Raw genomic sequence first — 14,057 nt, 5'->3', positions numbered from 1 at the left:
ATACATATGTGATTGAGAGTACGGTATCGGTTAACACTTGAATTAGAGAACTGGACAGAAAAGGATTAAGTGGCGCTGCCAGACGGATACTACGCACACGCTGTAATGGAGGCTAGATGCATACAGACAGTTCAAAAGAGTAGTGACCAGTGAAGTAGGAACAATAAAGAGATAAAGATGCAACGATGAGGCGAAGAGAGAGAGAGAGAGAGAGAGAGAGAGAGAGAGAGAGAGAGAGAGAGAGACAGAGACAGAGATTGAAGGGGGTCAGTAAGAAGGAGAGTTGACGAGACGGAAGGCCTTTGACTCCACTCTGTTTAGAAGAGCTGTGTGTGGGAGCCCCCTTTACCCCAACACACATGAGAGCTGTACTCCACACAGAGGCAAATAGAATCCCTGTACAAAATCAACGGCTATGCATAGGTGAAGAAGGCACGGATTCGGCTTAGTGCACACTGTCTTTTGGAAGCAGATTTAACAAGAGAGGTAATATGATTATGATAGGACCTGACAAAATGAAACCCCAATAATGTTGAGAGAAGATAAAGGATTGAACTGCATTTTGTTGAATATTAAAGATACCCCTACAGAAGATTTTGACAGGCAGAAAGTTGTAGGAATTGAGTTTTTGCCTTACTGCATTGAAATCAAGATAGTAATAATGAAATAAAGATGTCATCACAGAGCAGAGGTTAGCAATAAATGAGGTAGGCAATCAGCACAGAGAGAAAACTAATCACTACCACCGACTACCATACGTGCTTTGCCTGAAGGAGTTAGTACTGTATATTACGCCAGGGGAGAGATGACTGACTCGCAGTTGAAGAGTGCCATCGAGGGTGTGGTGATAAAGTGGGTGCACCAGGTGGAGGAGGTGCTGACCCAGGACACCGACCAGCTGGCAACTCCCGACCACCACCCCAAGCCCTTAGAGGAGATCACATTCTGGTCTAAGCGCCGCCAGAACCTCTCACACATCTCATCGCAGCTCAAGGATAAGAAGGTACGGGCATTTCTCACTTAACATATGGAGGCAAAATACTTTTCTGAAAGCAGTGCATGTAAGTAATGCATGTGCTTCTGACTCATGGTTGAAGTGTTATTAGCATATAAACCGAGTCATTGCAACTTTACTTTTTATCCTGAGCAGCTTGGGGTACAAAGAGTTGCTGTTTTAGCAGAAATATGATAAATAATTACTTCGAGTTTAGATTACCTTTATGAAAATTTATATGATAAGTGAGTATATTAATTTCAGCACAGGATCCCCCCAAATATGTGATCATCCCCATCCATGCACCAAACTTGGGCACCACCTCTACCGCAGAGACAGAAAATTATCACTTTCTCAGCACGTTACACACACACACACACACACACACACACACACACACACACACACACACACACACACACACACACACACACACACACACACACACACACACACACACACACACACACACACACACACACACACACACACACACACACACACACACACATATCGCCACATCCATTCAAAGGCTTCACCCAAACCTTATCCTGCATGAAACACCTCCGGCTATTCACCCCACAGAAGCTGTACTTCTCAGTAACATTAATTCACCCATCATGACTACAGTGTGGCCATTACTCTTCTCTAGTCAACCATCAGCGCAGAATACAACTCTCCAATCATCCACTCTACCCTCACTGTACTGATGCCCTTCATACCACAGCACAATTGCACCTCATTCTCCTCACTTTCACAACATAGACAAGCTTTCACCACCACCACCACCACCACCACCACCACCATCATCATCATCATCATCGTCATTATATCCCACTTCCTTTTCTCACTCACAGGTGGGGTAAAGTAGGGTAAAAAAAAAAAAAAAGAAAAAAAAAAAGTAATGTGAGAACCAGTCACTAGCATGCCCAGTGAAATATGCCACATACTCATTCAGTCACCATTCAACGTACGGTAAGTTAATTGAGAGGTCTCCGCTAATGTCCTGCTGAAGTACCTGGATTTCTGAAGCAGAAGACAGAAAAAGGAAGGCAAAAGTAGAAACCATCAACAGAATGTTCAATAAAATGGGCCGCATACGTATGTACTTATCACTTGACCCTTTAATATTCGAAGCTCCATCTTGTAGTCTACTTTGTATTTATATAGTACAGTCAGGGGCAAAGTTTCATTTACAGTCCTGGAAGCACATCAAAATTTAATGAGATCTTGATTAAAAAAAAAAAAAATGTGATAATGAAGCTTCTTGGGATCTCCATTCGTTGGTTTGGAACTGCAGATTGTAAGTAGTGGCTGAGTGCAACTGTCCCTTTATTTTAAGAACAAAAATTAAATATATCCTAACATATAGAGCAAGTTTAATGAGTAGTTCCCCTTTCCCACAGGTGCGGATGATGTCCAATATCCTGGAGGTGACAGAGTCTGCCTACTACCCTGCCTTTGTCAAGATGTGCTCAGATGTCACTATGGGTAAGGCGGGAAGGAGACTAGAAGAATTTACGGAATGGCAGCAGAGAAGGAATAGATGGAGACAGGATTTTAATGGGTTGCTGAACGTAGAAGTGAAAGTTGCATTGGTATAAGTAGTTAGGGGAATGACAGGGGGATTAAGCAAGGCAAGAGGAAAGGAAGGAATTAGTTGAACAGAAGTGTGTGTGGCACTGAAGAATGTCAGTCAAGGAAAACATCACAGACTGGTGCAGTGTGTGGTGAAATGGTAAAACTTAGGGGAGAGAGAGTGACTCTGTGGATCTGGAAAACGTGCAGATTGGCCTGATGGAATGCCAGAGGGATGGAAGTCAGGTATAATATTTCTGCTTTACAAGGGGATAGAGAAGTAAGTGACACGCAAAGAGGTACCTGCCGTCTTAGTGCTGTAGGAGAGATATACAGAGTGGTCCATATAGAATGCTCCATTTCTACTCCGCGGGGCGATTTCCCGTTTGTTGCAGTCTGCGTTATCGTGGTCTATTTGGCATCATTTGTTTATTTGCTAATCGCACAGTCACACCCACGCCCATATAAGCAGACTGAATCGTTCCCAAAACAAAGAAGACAGAACTGCTTACGAACCACCGGTATTGTAGGTTCGTCTATGATATAGTGAGTGGGAGAACCAAGGGAATGACAGAAGGGGAACAAAGTGAGTGCAGGAAGAGGAGGGGTGTGTAGGCCAGATATCCTGTCAGAGATGCTCAAGTATGATAAGAAATACATTTAGTGAAGGAATAGAAGCTGTATAGTACCTTCATGGATTTGGAGAAAACATATGATAGAGCAGGCAGACAATGAATGTGGAAATCAGTGAAAATATAGCTAGAATTTGCTGAATGCTGTTAAAAGTATACATGAGGGCGCAATGAAAGCAGTACGTATGGAAGGTGAAAGAAGTTAGTTATTATACTAGAATATTAAATTCAAATAGTGATGTGTCATATCTCTGTGGGTGTCCAGTATACATGGATGATGTTAAAAAAAGGAATGCATAGTACAGCAGCGGATGTTGGAGGGTCTGTATTGAAAGAGGAATGATGGATATACATTGCCTGAACTTTTGTGTTCTGATGACACTGAAGTGTTAAGTAAAGATAAGTGGAAGCTGCAAGGCTTGGTGAAAGTTTTGAAGTGTCAAACGAAATTTGAAAGGAATGTAACAAAAAGTAAAATTATAATTTTTGAGCGGAAGTCGTCATGGAGTGCGTTGTGAGGTTGAATGAATAGGAAATGAAGAACGTGAATGCCTTATAGTTTCTAGATAATGTGATAATTAATAATGGAAGTTTAAAGGATGAAGGTGAGAAAGAGTACACAGACAGAGAGCTGCAGGTGCACTGAGGGCTGTGACTAGGAATAAGGAGGTGAGCATGGAAATGAGAAAAGCTTTACAGGACCGTTTCGTGATTCGTACATTAATGTATAAAGTGCAGCTTAGACTTCGTTGGAAGAACACAAGTCTGGGGCAAGAGGAGTGGAAATGAGTTTCTGGTGAGGTGCTTGTGGAGTTACAGGGAGAGACAGACAAGTTAGGAAGTTTAAGAGCATCGTATCATAGATGTGGATGTACTGGACATTGTTAGAAGTTAACAGAATGGTTTGACCATAAGGAGCGAATGGAGAGTGAGACTTTGAGTAACCTGGGCAACCTGGAGGGAGAGAAGATGGAGACTAAGGGTGAGATGGAGGGACGGAGTGGAGAGTGGTATGAGGTGGAGGAAATGATGTCAGTAGCAGAGGAAGAGAGTGATGTGCAGGCGATTTGTTCATGGCCACCTTATCTGAGATTAATGCTGTGATGAGTTCGATAGTTACGGGCAATTTTATCATCATCATCGTCTTTCTCATTAATAAAGAATGATGGAGATGACAACAGGTAAATAACAGCGTAAATATATAAATATAGGGCCACACCTCCAGTGCCTCATGCATTCAAGCCCTATTTATTAAAAGAGGCTACTCTGGAATACTGTTTCATAGGTTACTGTAATAATTTTACCGTTTCAACTGTCTACCTATTTTAAAAATTACGGATATGTGAGTGAGATATCTGTGGCAAGGCAAAGAACGGAGAAAGCCTGACTGAAGGACTGTAAGATGTTAACGGTAGTTGTGGATTTGGAATGAGCGTATGATAAGCTGTGGCGTTTTGGAAAGTGTTTATATACGGTGTGGATAAAAATTGTTGAATGCTACAAATAATAGTCATGAAGCATGAATGAGGGCAGATGTATGTCTGAGTGGGTGGTACAGTAATATATGATTGGAGTTCTGAGAGGTTCAAACTCTAATTGTGAAAAGGTGAATGAAGTTGATGATGCTTACTGAAAGACGGAGCATCGCAGATCTAAATAATGCAAATAATGCTGTGCTGCTTGGTAATGCAGCAGCGAACAGGATCTTTATAGTAGTTAAGAATTTTATGAGTGTCAGGAAGCAGTGAACTCTGAGAAAAAATTTAGATGAGCGTTAAGTGATGGTCGCTGAGAGGGAAGGCGACTCACACTGTGATATCCTGGTGAATGGAGACTCTTGCATTAAAGTTAGACTTTTGATACCTTTCTACAGTGACAGAAGAGAGAGATAGATATATAAATAAAGTGGAAAATGAACAGCCCATGTTGAATAGTGGCAGGTGCTACGAAGGCTTAATTATAAAACAGGACTGAGCACAGAGGTTGCAAGAAGACTTCATGAAGGTGTATAAGTATCTACTTTAGCATATGGGTGTTGGAATTTAGTACAGCATGAGCAAAGTTACATCTGAAGGCGCTGGAAAGGAGGCTGAGAACTGTGTGTGGATTGCATAGACTGGATAAGAAAAGAATCATACTGTAAGAGATTCATAAAAGATATATAATAAGGAAGTCAATTGCTCGGAGGGTAAATGGGTAGGCATGGAGGGTGTGATCATAGAGAAGGATATAAATAGTGTGGTGGAGAAGGGGTATGTGAGTGAACTGGAAGGTGGGAGGATGTGTGGAAGTCCTATAGGAAGATGACTGGATATGGTGAATAAGTGTGAGAGAAAGAGAAAGAGGCATGAAGATGATGAAGCAAATGAATTAACTAAGGATAGAAGTTGATGAATTGTTTATAGGGAAGCACATGACATGAAACTGGTTTGTCTGTGAGATGGAGCCAGGATTTGATAGCCTGAATGATGAGTGAATAATTATGTGGTCCAGCTCATTAGCACTGTATTATAGTTTTCCAGCTTTTGTACTTTCTCTTTTCTTTTTCTTGATCTTGTCTACGCCATTCAATAGAGGGAAGTGGAATTGGGATGATGACGAAAGTGAGTTGCACCTACAAATAAGAAATTCTTGGTAGGACAGCTGTCATTTATTGTATAACTCTTTATCAGGTAGGATTTTCCCTCTGCTGCATGAAATCGTCTGCTGTTACCAAAGTAAGACACTGAAATGATGTCCTTATATACAAAGATTAAAACAAACAATTCCATGACACTTTGTTGGTTAAGATTCTTCCTTATCTGAAATTATAACATCTAGCATTTGCCAGACTAAAATTCCTCAGTCTGCATGTGAGTGAGGTGGAGGGCGGAAAGGAATGGGGGAGGCCTAGGATGAGATGGAGGGATAGAGTGGAGAGATATATGAGAGAGAAGGTATGAGTTGGAGGGAGATCAGCCTAATAGCTGATGACAGGGTGACATGGAGGTGATTATTTTGTTTGTGAACACTCCTTACTGGACTAAGGCGTTTGGCTAAAGAAAGAGGGACAGAATATGTCCCGTAAAAAAGATTTATTATTAATGAACTTGAGCAGAACTATAAATAACATCATGGTGATGATACTAAGGGTGATGGTGCCTCCAACCAAAATATGATAAGTATTTGTACAGTATCCTGTATATAAGTATGTTGTTGCAGCGGTGCAAGAGGCGTGTGATGTGATGGTGCACCTGACACCCCTGAAACCCATGCTGGAAGCCCTGGAGGCGGGGGAGTTTCAGGACGCCCCGCCCCTCATCCCGCCCCTGGTCCACTGCATCTGTCTCCTGTGGGCCGCCTGTCCCGCCTACCGTAAACCCGACCGCATCGTTACACTCTTCAGGGAGATCACCAACCTGCTCATCAGCATGGTGGGTTGAAAGCAGGATGATGGGTGCACCGCCTACCTATTATTTATCTTTACCTCTCTCTTTTAGCTATCTGTCTGTTCATAGATCCTTACCTGTCTACCTCTCTGTCTTTAGCTATCTGCTTGTTCATACATCGTTACCTGTCTATCCAGTCTACTTATCTGTCTGTCTATCTGTTTATCTGTCCATCTGTCTGTCTACTTGTCCATTCTTCCTGAAAACCGACTGTATCACCATGCTCCTCAGTGAGATCATCAACACTGCACTATAATTATAATCATTTGATATATTTAACTTAGAGGCATTTACTGTTCTCATGATTGTGAATGGATGAGCTGTAGAATCAGGTGCCTGGTCAGTACACAAACAAATCATACCCAGTCTGTAATTTGGTAATGGGTAGGCTGGAGGTATATTGTCACAGCCACCGTGGATGAACTCATGTTATACTGTAATTTGCTCTGCTCTCTTTTTTATTCCAATTGTAGTCACAACCCTGCCATCAGATGCACAGTATAGTGTACATATGGCTTACTGATAGGATGACATTGCTGCATGTATTTGTTGGTTAATGGCTGATTGTCTGCTTATGTAAACTGTCCAGGCTTGTAAGAGGAATGCTGTTGCAGGAGGCGCAATTGGCATGGTCTTCTTCTGTGCAATTTGATTCTCATCGCTCAGGGGCAACTGGAGATATTTTGTTCATGTACCATAAGTCACGATCATTATAGGTCACTCATTTTCTCATAAATGCTCTTGATTCTGTTGATTATGTATCCTAGCTTCAGGTCTCAACACCTCACAATGGGTAGTATGAGAAATGTTTTTATTTTTACTACAAAACTCCAAAGGTGACTGGAGAGAGACTTGAATTGATGGGAATTTAAGTACCTTGGTGAAGTTAAAGAAAAGAGATGTAAATGTGCAAAAGAGGTAGCGTGGCACAGGGAAGGAAAGTGGTTGGTGCTATTGTGACTCTCGGTTCTAGTAATAGGTGAGTCTTGAGTTTTTATTATTATTTTGATAATTGAATAGCAGTAGGAGTTAAAGATGAATACAGGGAGTTGATCTTGATTTATTATCTTCAGAGAAAGTCTTAAGTTGAGCAACGCATGTGTTACAGAGTCTTAATATACTAAGTAAGTCTAATTGAACCCCTCTTGTTATTCACTCTCTCCACTACCTGTCAGTTCTATAGCTAACCTCCTTCTGAGCTTTGCTTTCTAAATTCTGGTGTAGCAGGGGTCGTGTCACGTGTGTTACACTGTTGTTAAAATGTTCTAGAAGCCTGTGTGTGAGTATGTGTGTATGTGTGTGTATGGTCACTTGGCATTGTTCGTATGCTTATCTCGCTGACACACTACCTATCTCATCCCCTGACTTGCTGCTTCCAGTGTATTGTCAACATTTCCTCACTTACACTTGCTGCTTCCAGTGTATTGTCAACATTTCCTCACTTACACTTGCTGCTTCCAGTGTATTGTCAACATTTCCTCACTTACACTTGCTGCTTCCAGTGTATTGTCAACATTTCCTCACTTACACTTGCTGCTTCCAGTGTATTGTCAACATTTCCTCACTTACACTTGCTGCTTCCAGTGTATTGTCAACATTTCCTCACTTACACTTGCTGCTTCCAGTGTATTGTCAACATTTCCTCACTTACACTTGCTGCTTCCAGTGTATTGTCAACATTTCCTCACTTACACTTGCTGCTTCCAGTGTATTGTCAACATTTCCTCACTTACACTTGCTGCTTCCAGTGTATTGTCAACATTTCCTCACTTAAACTTGCTGCTTCCAGTGTATTGGCAACATTTCCTCACTTACACTTGCAAGCTCATATCCCGTTCCCAGGCATGCCTGGTGCTCTGTCTATCTATCTATCTATAATGTTTTCTATAATTAATTGTATTTATAATATGAAGTCCTGACACTATGAAAGCCTTGGTGCAGAACAGAGGTGTGAGAGTGTTAGCTGCAAGAGGACTGCATGCAGTTTTAATACCCACATTAACATAAGAATTTGGTGTGGCATGAAAACGAAAAGTCAAGAGTTAGAAGAGTGGACTTGGGGTAATAGAGAAACTTGTGTGGAGTGCTTGAGTGCGTGATTAGATGGTATGGCCATGTGGAGAGAATGGGCATAAACAGAGTGGTGGAAAGGGTATATCTGCAGGGTGCAGGAGGCATCGTTGGCCAAGGAGAGTGTGGATAGATTTGGTAAGTGAGTGTGCGAGTTAGAGAGGCATGGAGGCTAACTAGATTGGGGAACCGACAAGCATTCCAGTTGGAAGGATTAATTTTGTACGTCGGCATGGCACTGTGTGGAACGTGTGCATGTGAAATGGTCAGAATATTAGGGGCTTGATTGGTGAATGAACAAGTGTGTGGCCCATTTCACTGAGCACGTTGTTGATTAGTCCTCGTACTACCATTAGGTCTCCGAACCATGGTGTGGAGGCCTCGTGTATTTGCTCAGCTTCTTTTTTTTTTTCCTTCTTCTTCTTCCAAATACTTCACGTCGATGCCAGTCCTGCATTTCTCCACCTATTCATTTCAGACTTAGTACATTGTTCCTTGAGCAAATACCCCTTTACGCTTATATAATTGTTCTTTTATTTAGGACTTTCAGATGGATAGATGTGATGAAACACAAATTTTGAAATCCTGTGTTCTTGTATGTTCATGAATCATCTTGGCAGTTTTGCAAAAATATATGTCAATGTATAATAGCAGTGTGATAATTCTTTTGCATTTTCTTGGGAATGTTGACAATTTTTTCCCCCTGCTTTTTGAACTCTACCTCATCCCACCTGGGGATGGGAAAACAGAGGAAGGATGATGATGATGATGATTTTTGCTGCAGAGATTAGTTGAAGCCATGCTAACTGGATGATGTTTGATACACTAAATAATGTTGTATTTAACCGACTGATGTTGCACTAACTGTCTGACACTTGGTCCAGGGCCGAAACTTTATAGGGACGGTGGGGTTCCAGGCAGAGACATCAGAGCCACTGCAGAAGATCAACACCTGCGTCTCTGTCCTCAAGCTGTTCAGGTCAGATTCAATGTTTTGAAACTGTTGGCATGTAAGGTTTATGGTTTTAGTCTCCAGGAAATGAACCTCTTGAAAGGAGTAAACGAAATAAAAATTATACTATACTTTATTTGCAGGCATCTCCATCCTAAGCTTCCATAGTTTGGTTGATTCTCCGTAATGGGATGGAAACTTAGTCAACAACCAGAACTAGCTAATTACTTCCCAAATAGTTGCTGGAAACTATTAGGAAAGTGATATCTAAGATTAATAATTGTATCCGTAGACTGAAGGCTCAGCCTTTTCTTTGTGTATTTGTAACTGAGCTCCTTACCTAAGTCATGACTGCATGGATAGTTACCGAGCTTTTAGTGATAATTCTTAAAGCATCTCGCAAGATCACTGATAACCATCCTCTACACTACCTCGGGAAGAGTCGTTGTTGTTGTAACCCAGTGCTCATCTGGATGTGGACTCAGTGGAATGCAAGAAACCGACGACTTTAGCCAATCTCCCCCTGAAGTCTTTTGCTGAGTATGTTGAAAGTTTATGTGTTGTGATAGTGTGATGCATGAAGTGAGAAAGTGTCTTATGTTGTGGAAGGCTACATTGCATTGTTGGCATAGTGAAGTGTGTGTGTGTGTGTGTTTTTTTTTTTCATTATGTTTTGTATTGGTGGTTGCATTACAGTGTGGCTATGTGTACTCCTGTCTCTCTTGGTTGGGTAGTTTTTGAGGGATGTATCTCTGGTAATATTTCGTAAGAGATGCTATTTGACTGAAGATTTGGGGTAGCTGTGGTGGTTGCGTGTTTGTATGGTTAAGTGACTGAGGAGGGATGCTGCTGAGATACTGTCTTGATGTGGATGATCTATGTTTGTGGTTTTAGTGCAGCCTAGTATTATTTTTAAGACTTTTTATTTTTAATCTTATCCAGGGTTGTCTTGGTTAAAGTTGGGGTCCAGCTTGGGTTTGCCTAATTCTCTGTTATTCTAACTTATTGTTTGTAGAGGGTTTTCTGGACATTTTTCTGTTGTCCGAAGGTGTGCCTGTGAGCATTTTCATGGCATCAAGTCTGCGAGATGCCTAGCACTGATATTATTTGTATGTTGAGAAAAGGTCATGTGTACTCACAAAGTAAGCTGTAGAATTTGTCTTTTCTGGTGGGGTGGTTGGCTAAAAATGGAAACTTAAGGGTGTTAGAGATTCATGTTTGGCGTGAAGAGGATAACGGATGATTTGGTTGGCGAGGCAGTCATTGTGTTATGTCTGAATCAGTGTTCTACACCGTTCTAGTGTGCATAAATACTTATGGAGCTGGGCTGCTATTTGTTCAGTTTATGAATGCATTGAAGTTACTGCCAAGTAGTCAGCTTAGCACAGTGTTGTTACTGAGAGGGGAGGGATTGCGGGTCGTGAGGGTGAAAGGATGAAAGCCTGTGGGACACGGTTGTTAGTATTCTGAATTTAGTACTTCGGTTTTGGTACCTGGGCTTGGTAACCTGAAAGGAAGTTGGCCAGCCATTTTTTTAATCCTTATCTTCCATATTTTTGTCTTAAAACTTTTATCTATTAGGATATGTCTTGGTACAGCGTCAAAAGCTTTGTGTATGTCTGTTGCTGCCAGAGCGGTTGTTACTGATGATTATTTTATGTTGCAGCAATCTAGGACGAGGAGTTCGTCTGAAGAGTGTCTGGGATGGAACCATGTCGGGTGTCAGATAGAGGGATTTGGGAAAGTGAGGGTGACACTCTTCAAGATTTACTTTTTCAATAATTTGGATGGTCTTCAGTTTGGGAGACTTTCTTGATGTATGGGGATGATGATTCCTTTCTTCTACGCAACAGGGATTTTTTTAGCGAGTCCAGGAGAAGTCGAAAATGTCAAAAGACCATTTATTGATATGGGTCCAAGGTGTTGTAAGTGGATGTCAGAATTGGGTCCGACACTATTGCTTTGATTTTTTTTTTTTTTTTTTTTTTTTGAGTATTATAAGTACTTGTGAGGATAATGGAGGTGGTTCCCATTCCAGCAACACCTGACCCGCAAGTACCCTGGAATGCATATATATATATATATATATATATATATATATATATATATTTTGCCGTGCTCTGTCTTGATGACATACGTTTTTGCGACTTACTGATGAGTAGCCTAATAATTTAGTAAAATAACTGTACTTTCTCGCTGGGGATCATTCTAGTGCCTTTAAGATGGATTTCATGAGCTGGTGAGGGTAAGCTTTTGGCTGTGTGGATATTTGCTATTATATCTGAATCTGCTGATGTTTGTACTATGATGAAGGGTGGGAACATTTTTTTTTCTTGTTCGCATGTTTTGGTTTTCCAAAGTTTATAGTTCTGGTAGGATGGCCAGAGTTTTTCTCTTGTTTGTCTATATGAATAATTGCTATATTTTAGGAGAGACTTTAGGGTCGAGGTTTTTAGTGTTGCCACTGTGGATAAGAGATTTGCTGGCTCTTGTAATGACTATTAAAGTGGTGACTGGTTTTTGAATTTTGTGAAAATTGTCTGTTAAAAGTTCTGCTGCTTACTCCATGTCTTGAGCGAACCCCACGTAGTTCGCCCTCTTGAAACTGGTGAAGAGTTTTGTCTGTCCAGACTGGTTTTTAATGGGTGTGATATGATACTGGAGTGATGGTCCAGCGAGAGATTATTTTCTACTTTCCATGAAGTCTGAATGGTTAGTATTGAGGTAACTAAAGTAAACTAGGGGAGGACACCGTCTTATTATATCTGTGTGGAGGTCATGTTGGAGTGAGAGAGACGGTTATTTAAAATGTTTAAGTGTATAAACTGTTCCTATATAATTTCCTATATAATATTGCTGGGATGATCGTTATTATTATAACCTTTCATGATGCAGGGAGAGCTTTGAGGAGCACCGTGCCAAGGTGGACACATACTTCGATGAGGGAGAACATGTCTGGCTATGGGAGTTCCACCCCACACACGCCTTCTCCAGGATGCACCACTTCCTGGACCGCCTCGCGAATATTAAGGTTTGGAATGCAAGGGCAAGATGATGATGGTATTACTAACGAAGTTGGTGGTTGTAATATCTAATATACTATAGCACTAGCCGTGTGTGTGTGTGTGTGTGTGTGTGTGTGTGTGTGTGTGTGTGTGTGTGTGTGTGTGTGTGTGTGTGTGTGTGTGTGCGTGTGTGTATTTTGGGCAGCCGAAAAAACACATTCAAATCGTACCAAAAGTGGCACAAAAATCGCAAAAAATTAGCTGATGTGAAAAAACTTGGTCCCATCACGATTGAAAAACTTTTACTATATTTAATGAGCGATCACATTTTGACTAAAAAAAGCAGCTCCAAGCGTTCGGCATAGGGTCTCCGTAGAGTTTTTTTCTCATAGGTACATCCATCCATTCTTGCCCATAGGTACAACTACTGAATAATAAACTATAGTGGGACTCGCCTAAATATGCGGCTGTGGTGTGGCCCGCACCTGTGTACAATGGTGCCACGTTTCCCCAACTTGCGATGTGAAACGGAAGCTATTTATGTACAAGGCATCACAAATACGATAAATTCAGATGAATAAAACTTACACTTGTGTATTTAGATGGATGAATCAACAGTAATCTTATTATGCATAAAATATTTATACAGTAACACAGAAACATGGCATCATATTGTACATTGTTGCTAAAAGAAATTGTAGTCACTTTTAATGGTTTTTAGCGTAGTTTTAGGGTGGGTAATAATATCACAGTTATAGATGTAAGATAATGAGCCTGAAAAAAGAAGAAATATGCCAATATCCAAAGTAAAAGAAATAATTCATATTATTCTTGTGAGTGGCAACACTGACACACCCAGTCTGGCCTAAGGTAAAGTAAGTACCTCCATAGACCCAAGCATAGCTTGTACAGGTGTTGCTAAGGAAAAATGCTAACATTTACTGGCTTTTACCGTAATTTTCAGGGCGAGGAATAATCCCATTTATAATCATAAGCTAATTTGGGCACAGATTAAAGGCTACGTGTCAAAGAGAAATACGTTCAGAATTGCAGATCTGAAGCCACTCGTCCATGAGTCACTCAACAACGTCCGGCAGACAACTGGAAGAATGCTGTGAGGCACGCAGAAAAACTGCAAGAGGATGATGAAAAGAGAGATGTGGTGATTGACAATTACATCGATTCTTTCACTATCACTCTCACATCTGATGAGGATACATCATAACTCTTCTATCCTCTTTTTCGCACTTTTCTTCCTCATGTTTCTCTTCCTTCTTTTTCTTCTGTTTTTCTGCCTTCTGTGAGAGATAGAGGAATAGGCCTATTGGGGACACTTCTTAAAAAAAAGCGCGCCAAGACAAATACCTCAAGGGTGGTGTGGAAATGAAGTCAAATTTA

General features: G+C 41.0%; 1 protein-coding gene across 1 annotated transcript; it reads left to right on the top strand.

The window, feature by feature from the left end:
• The first annotated feature begins 805 nt into the window (after nt 1-805).
• Nucleotides 806-13,777, top strand: LOC145392123 (dynein beta chain, ciliary-like). Its single transcript, XM_080266573.1, has 6 exons — nt 806-1,003; nt 2,401-2,490; nt 6,378-6,617; nt 9,587-9,681; nt 12,550-12,685; nt 13,670-13,777. Exons 1-6 carry the CDS (start codon nt 806-808, stop codon nt 13,775-13,777), a joined length of 867 nt encoding a protein of 288 aa, XP_080122699.1.
• Nucleotides 13,778-14,057: the final 280 nt, after the last annotated feature.

This window comes from Coenobita brevimanus, chromosome 21 (assembly GCF_032717465.1).
Source record: "Coenobita brevimanus isolate Jiangsu-jjx chromosome 21, ASM3271746v2, whole genome shotgun sequence".
NCBI classification, from domain to species: domain Eukaryota; kingdom Metazoa; phylum Arthropoda; class Malacostraca; order Decapoda; family Coenobitidae; genus Coenobita; species Coenobita brevimanus.
This window is presented reverse-complemented; position numbering and strand designations above follow the sequence as displayed.

What these genes read in the sequence shown, in the direction of transcription:
- LOC145392123 (XM_080266573.1), top strand. Translation starts at nt 806, where the DNA reads ATGACTGACTCGCAGTTGAAGAGTGCCATCGAGGGTGTGGTGATAAAG. An exon ending in CAGATGTCACTATGGGTAAG is followed by an intron (nt 2,491 to 6,377) that starts GCGGGAAGGAGA and finishes GTATTTGTACAG; the next exon opens with TATCCTGTATATAAGTATGT. An exon ending in CCAACCTGCTCATCAGCATG is followed by an intron (nt 6,618 to 9,586) that starts GTGGGTTGAAAG and finishes CACTTGGTCCAG; the next exon opens with GGCCGAAACTTTATAGGGAC.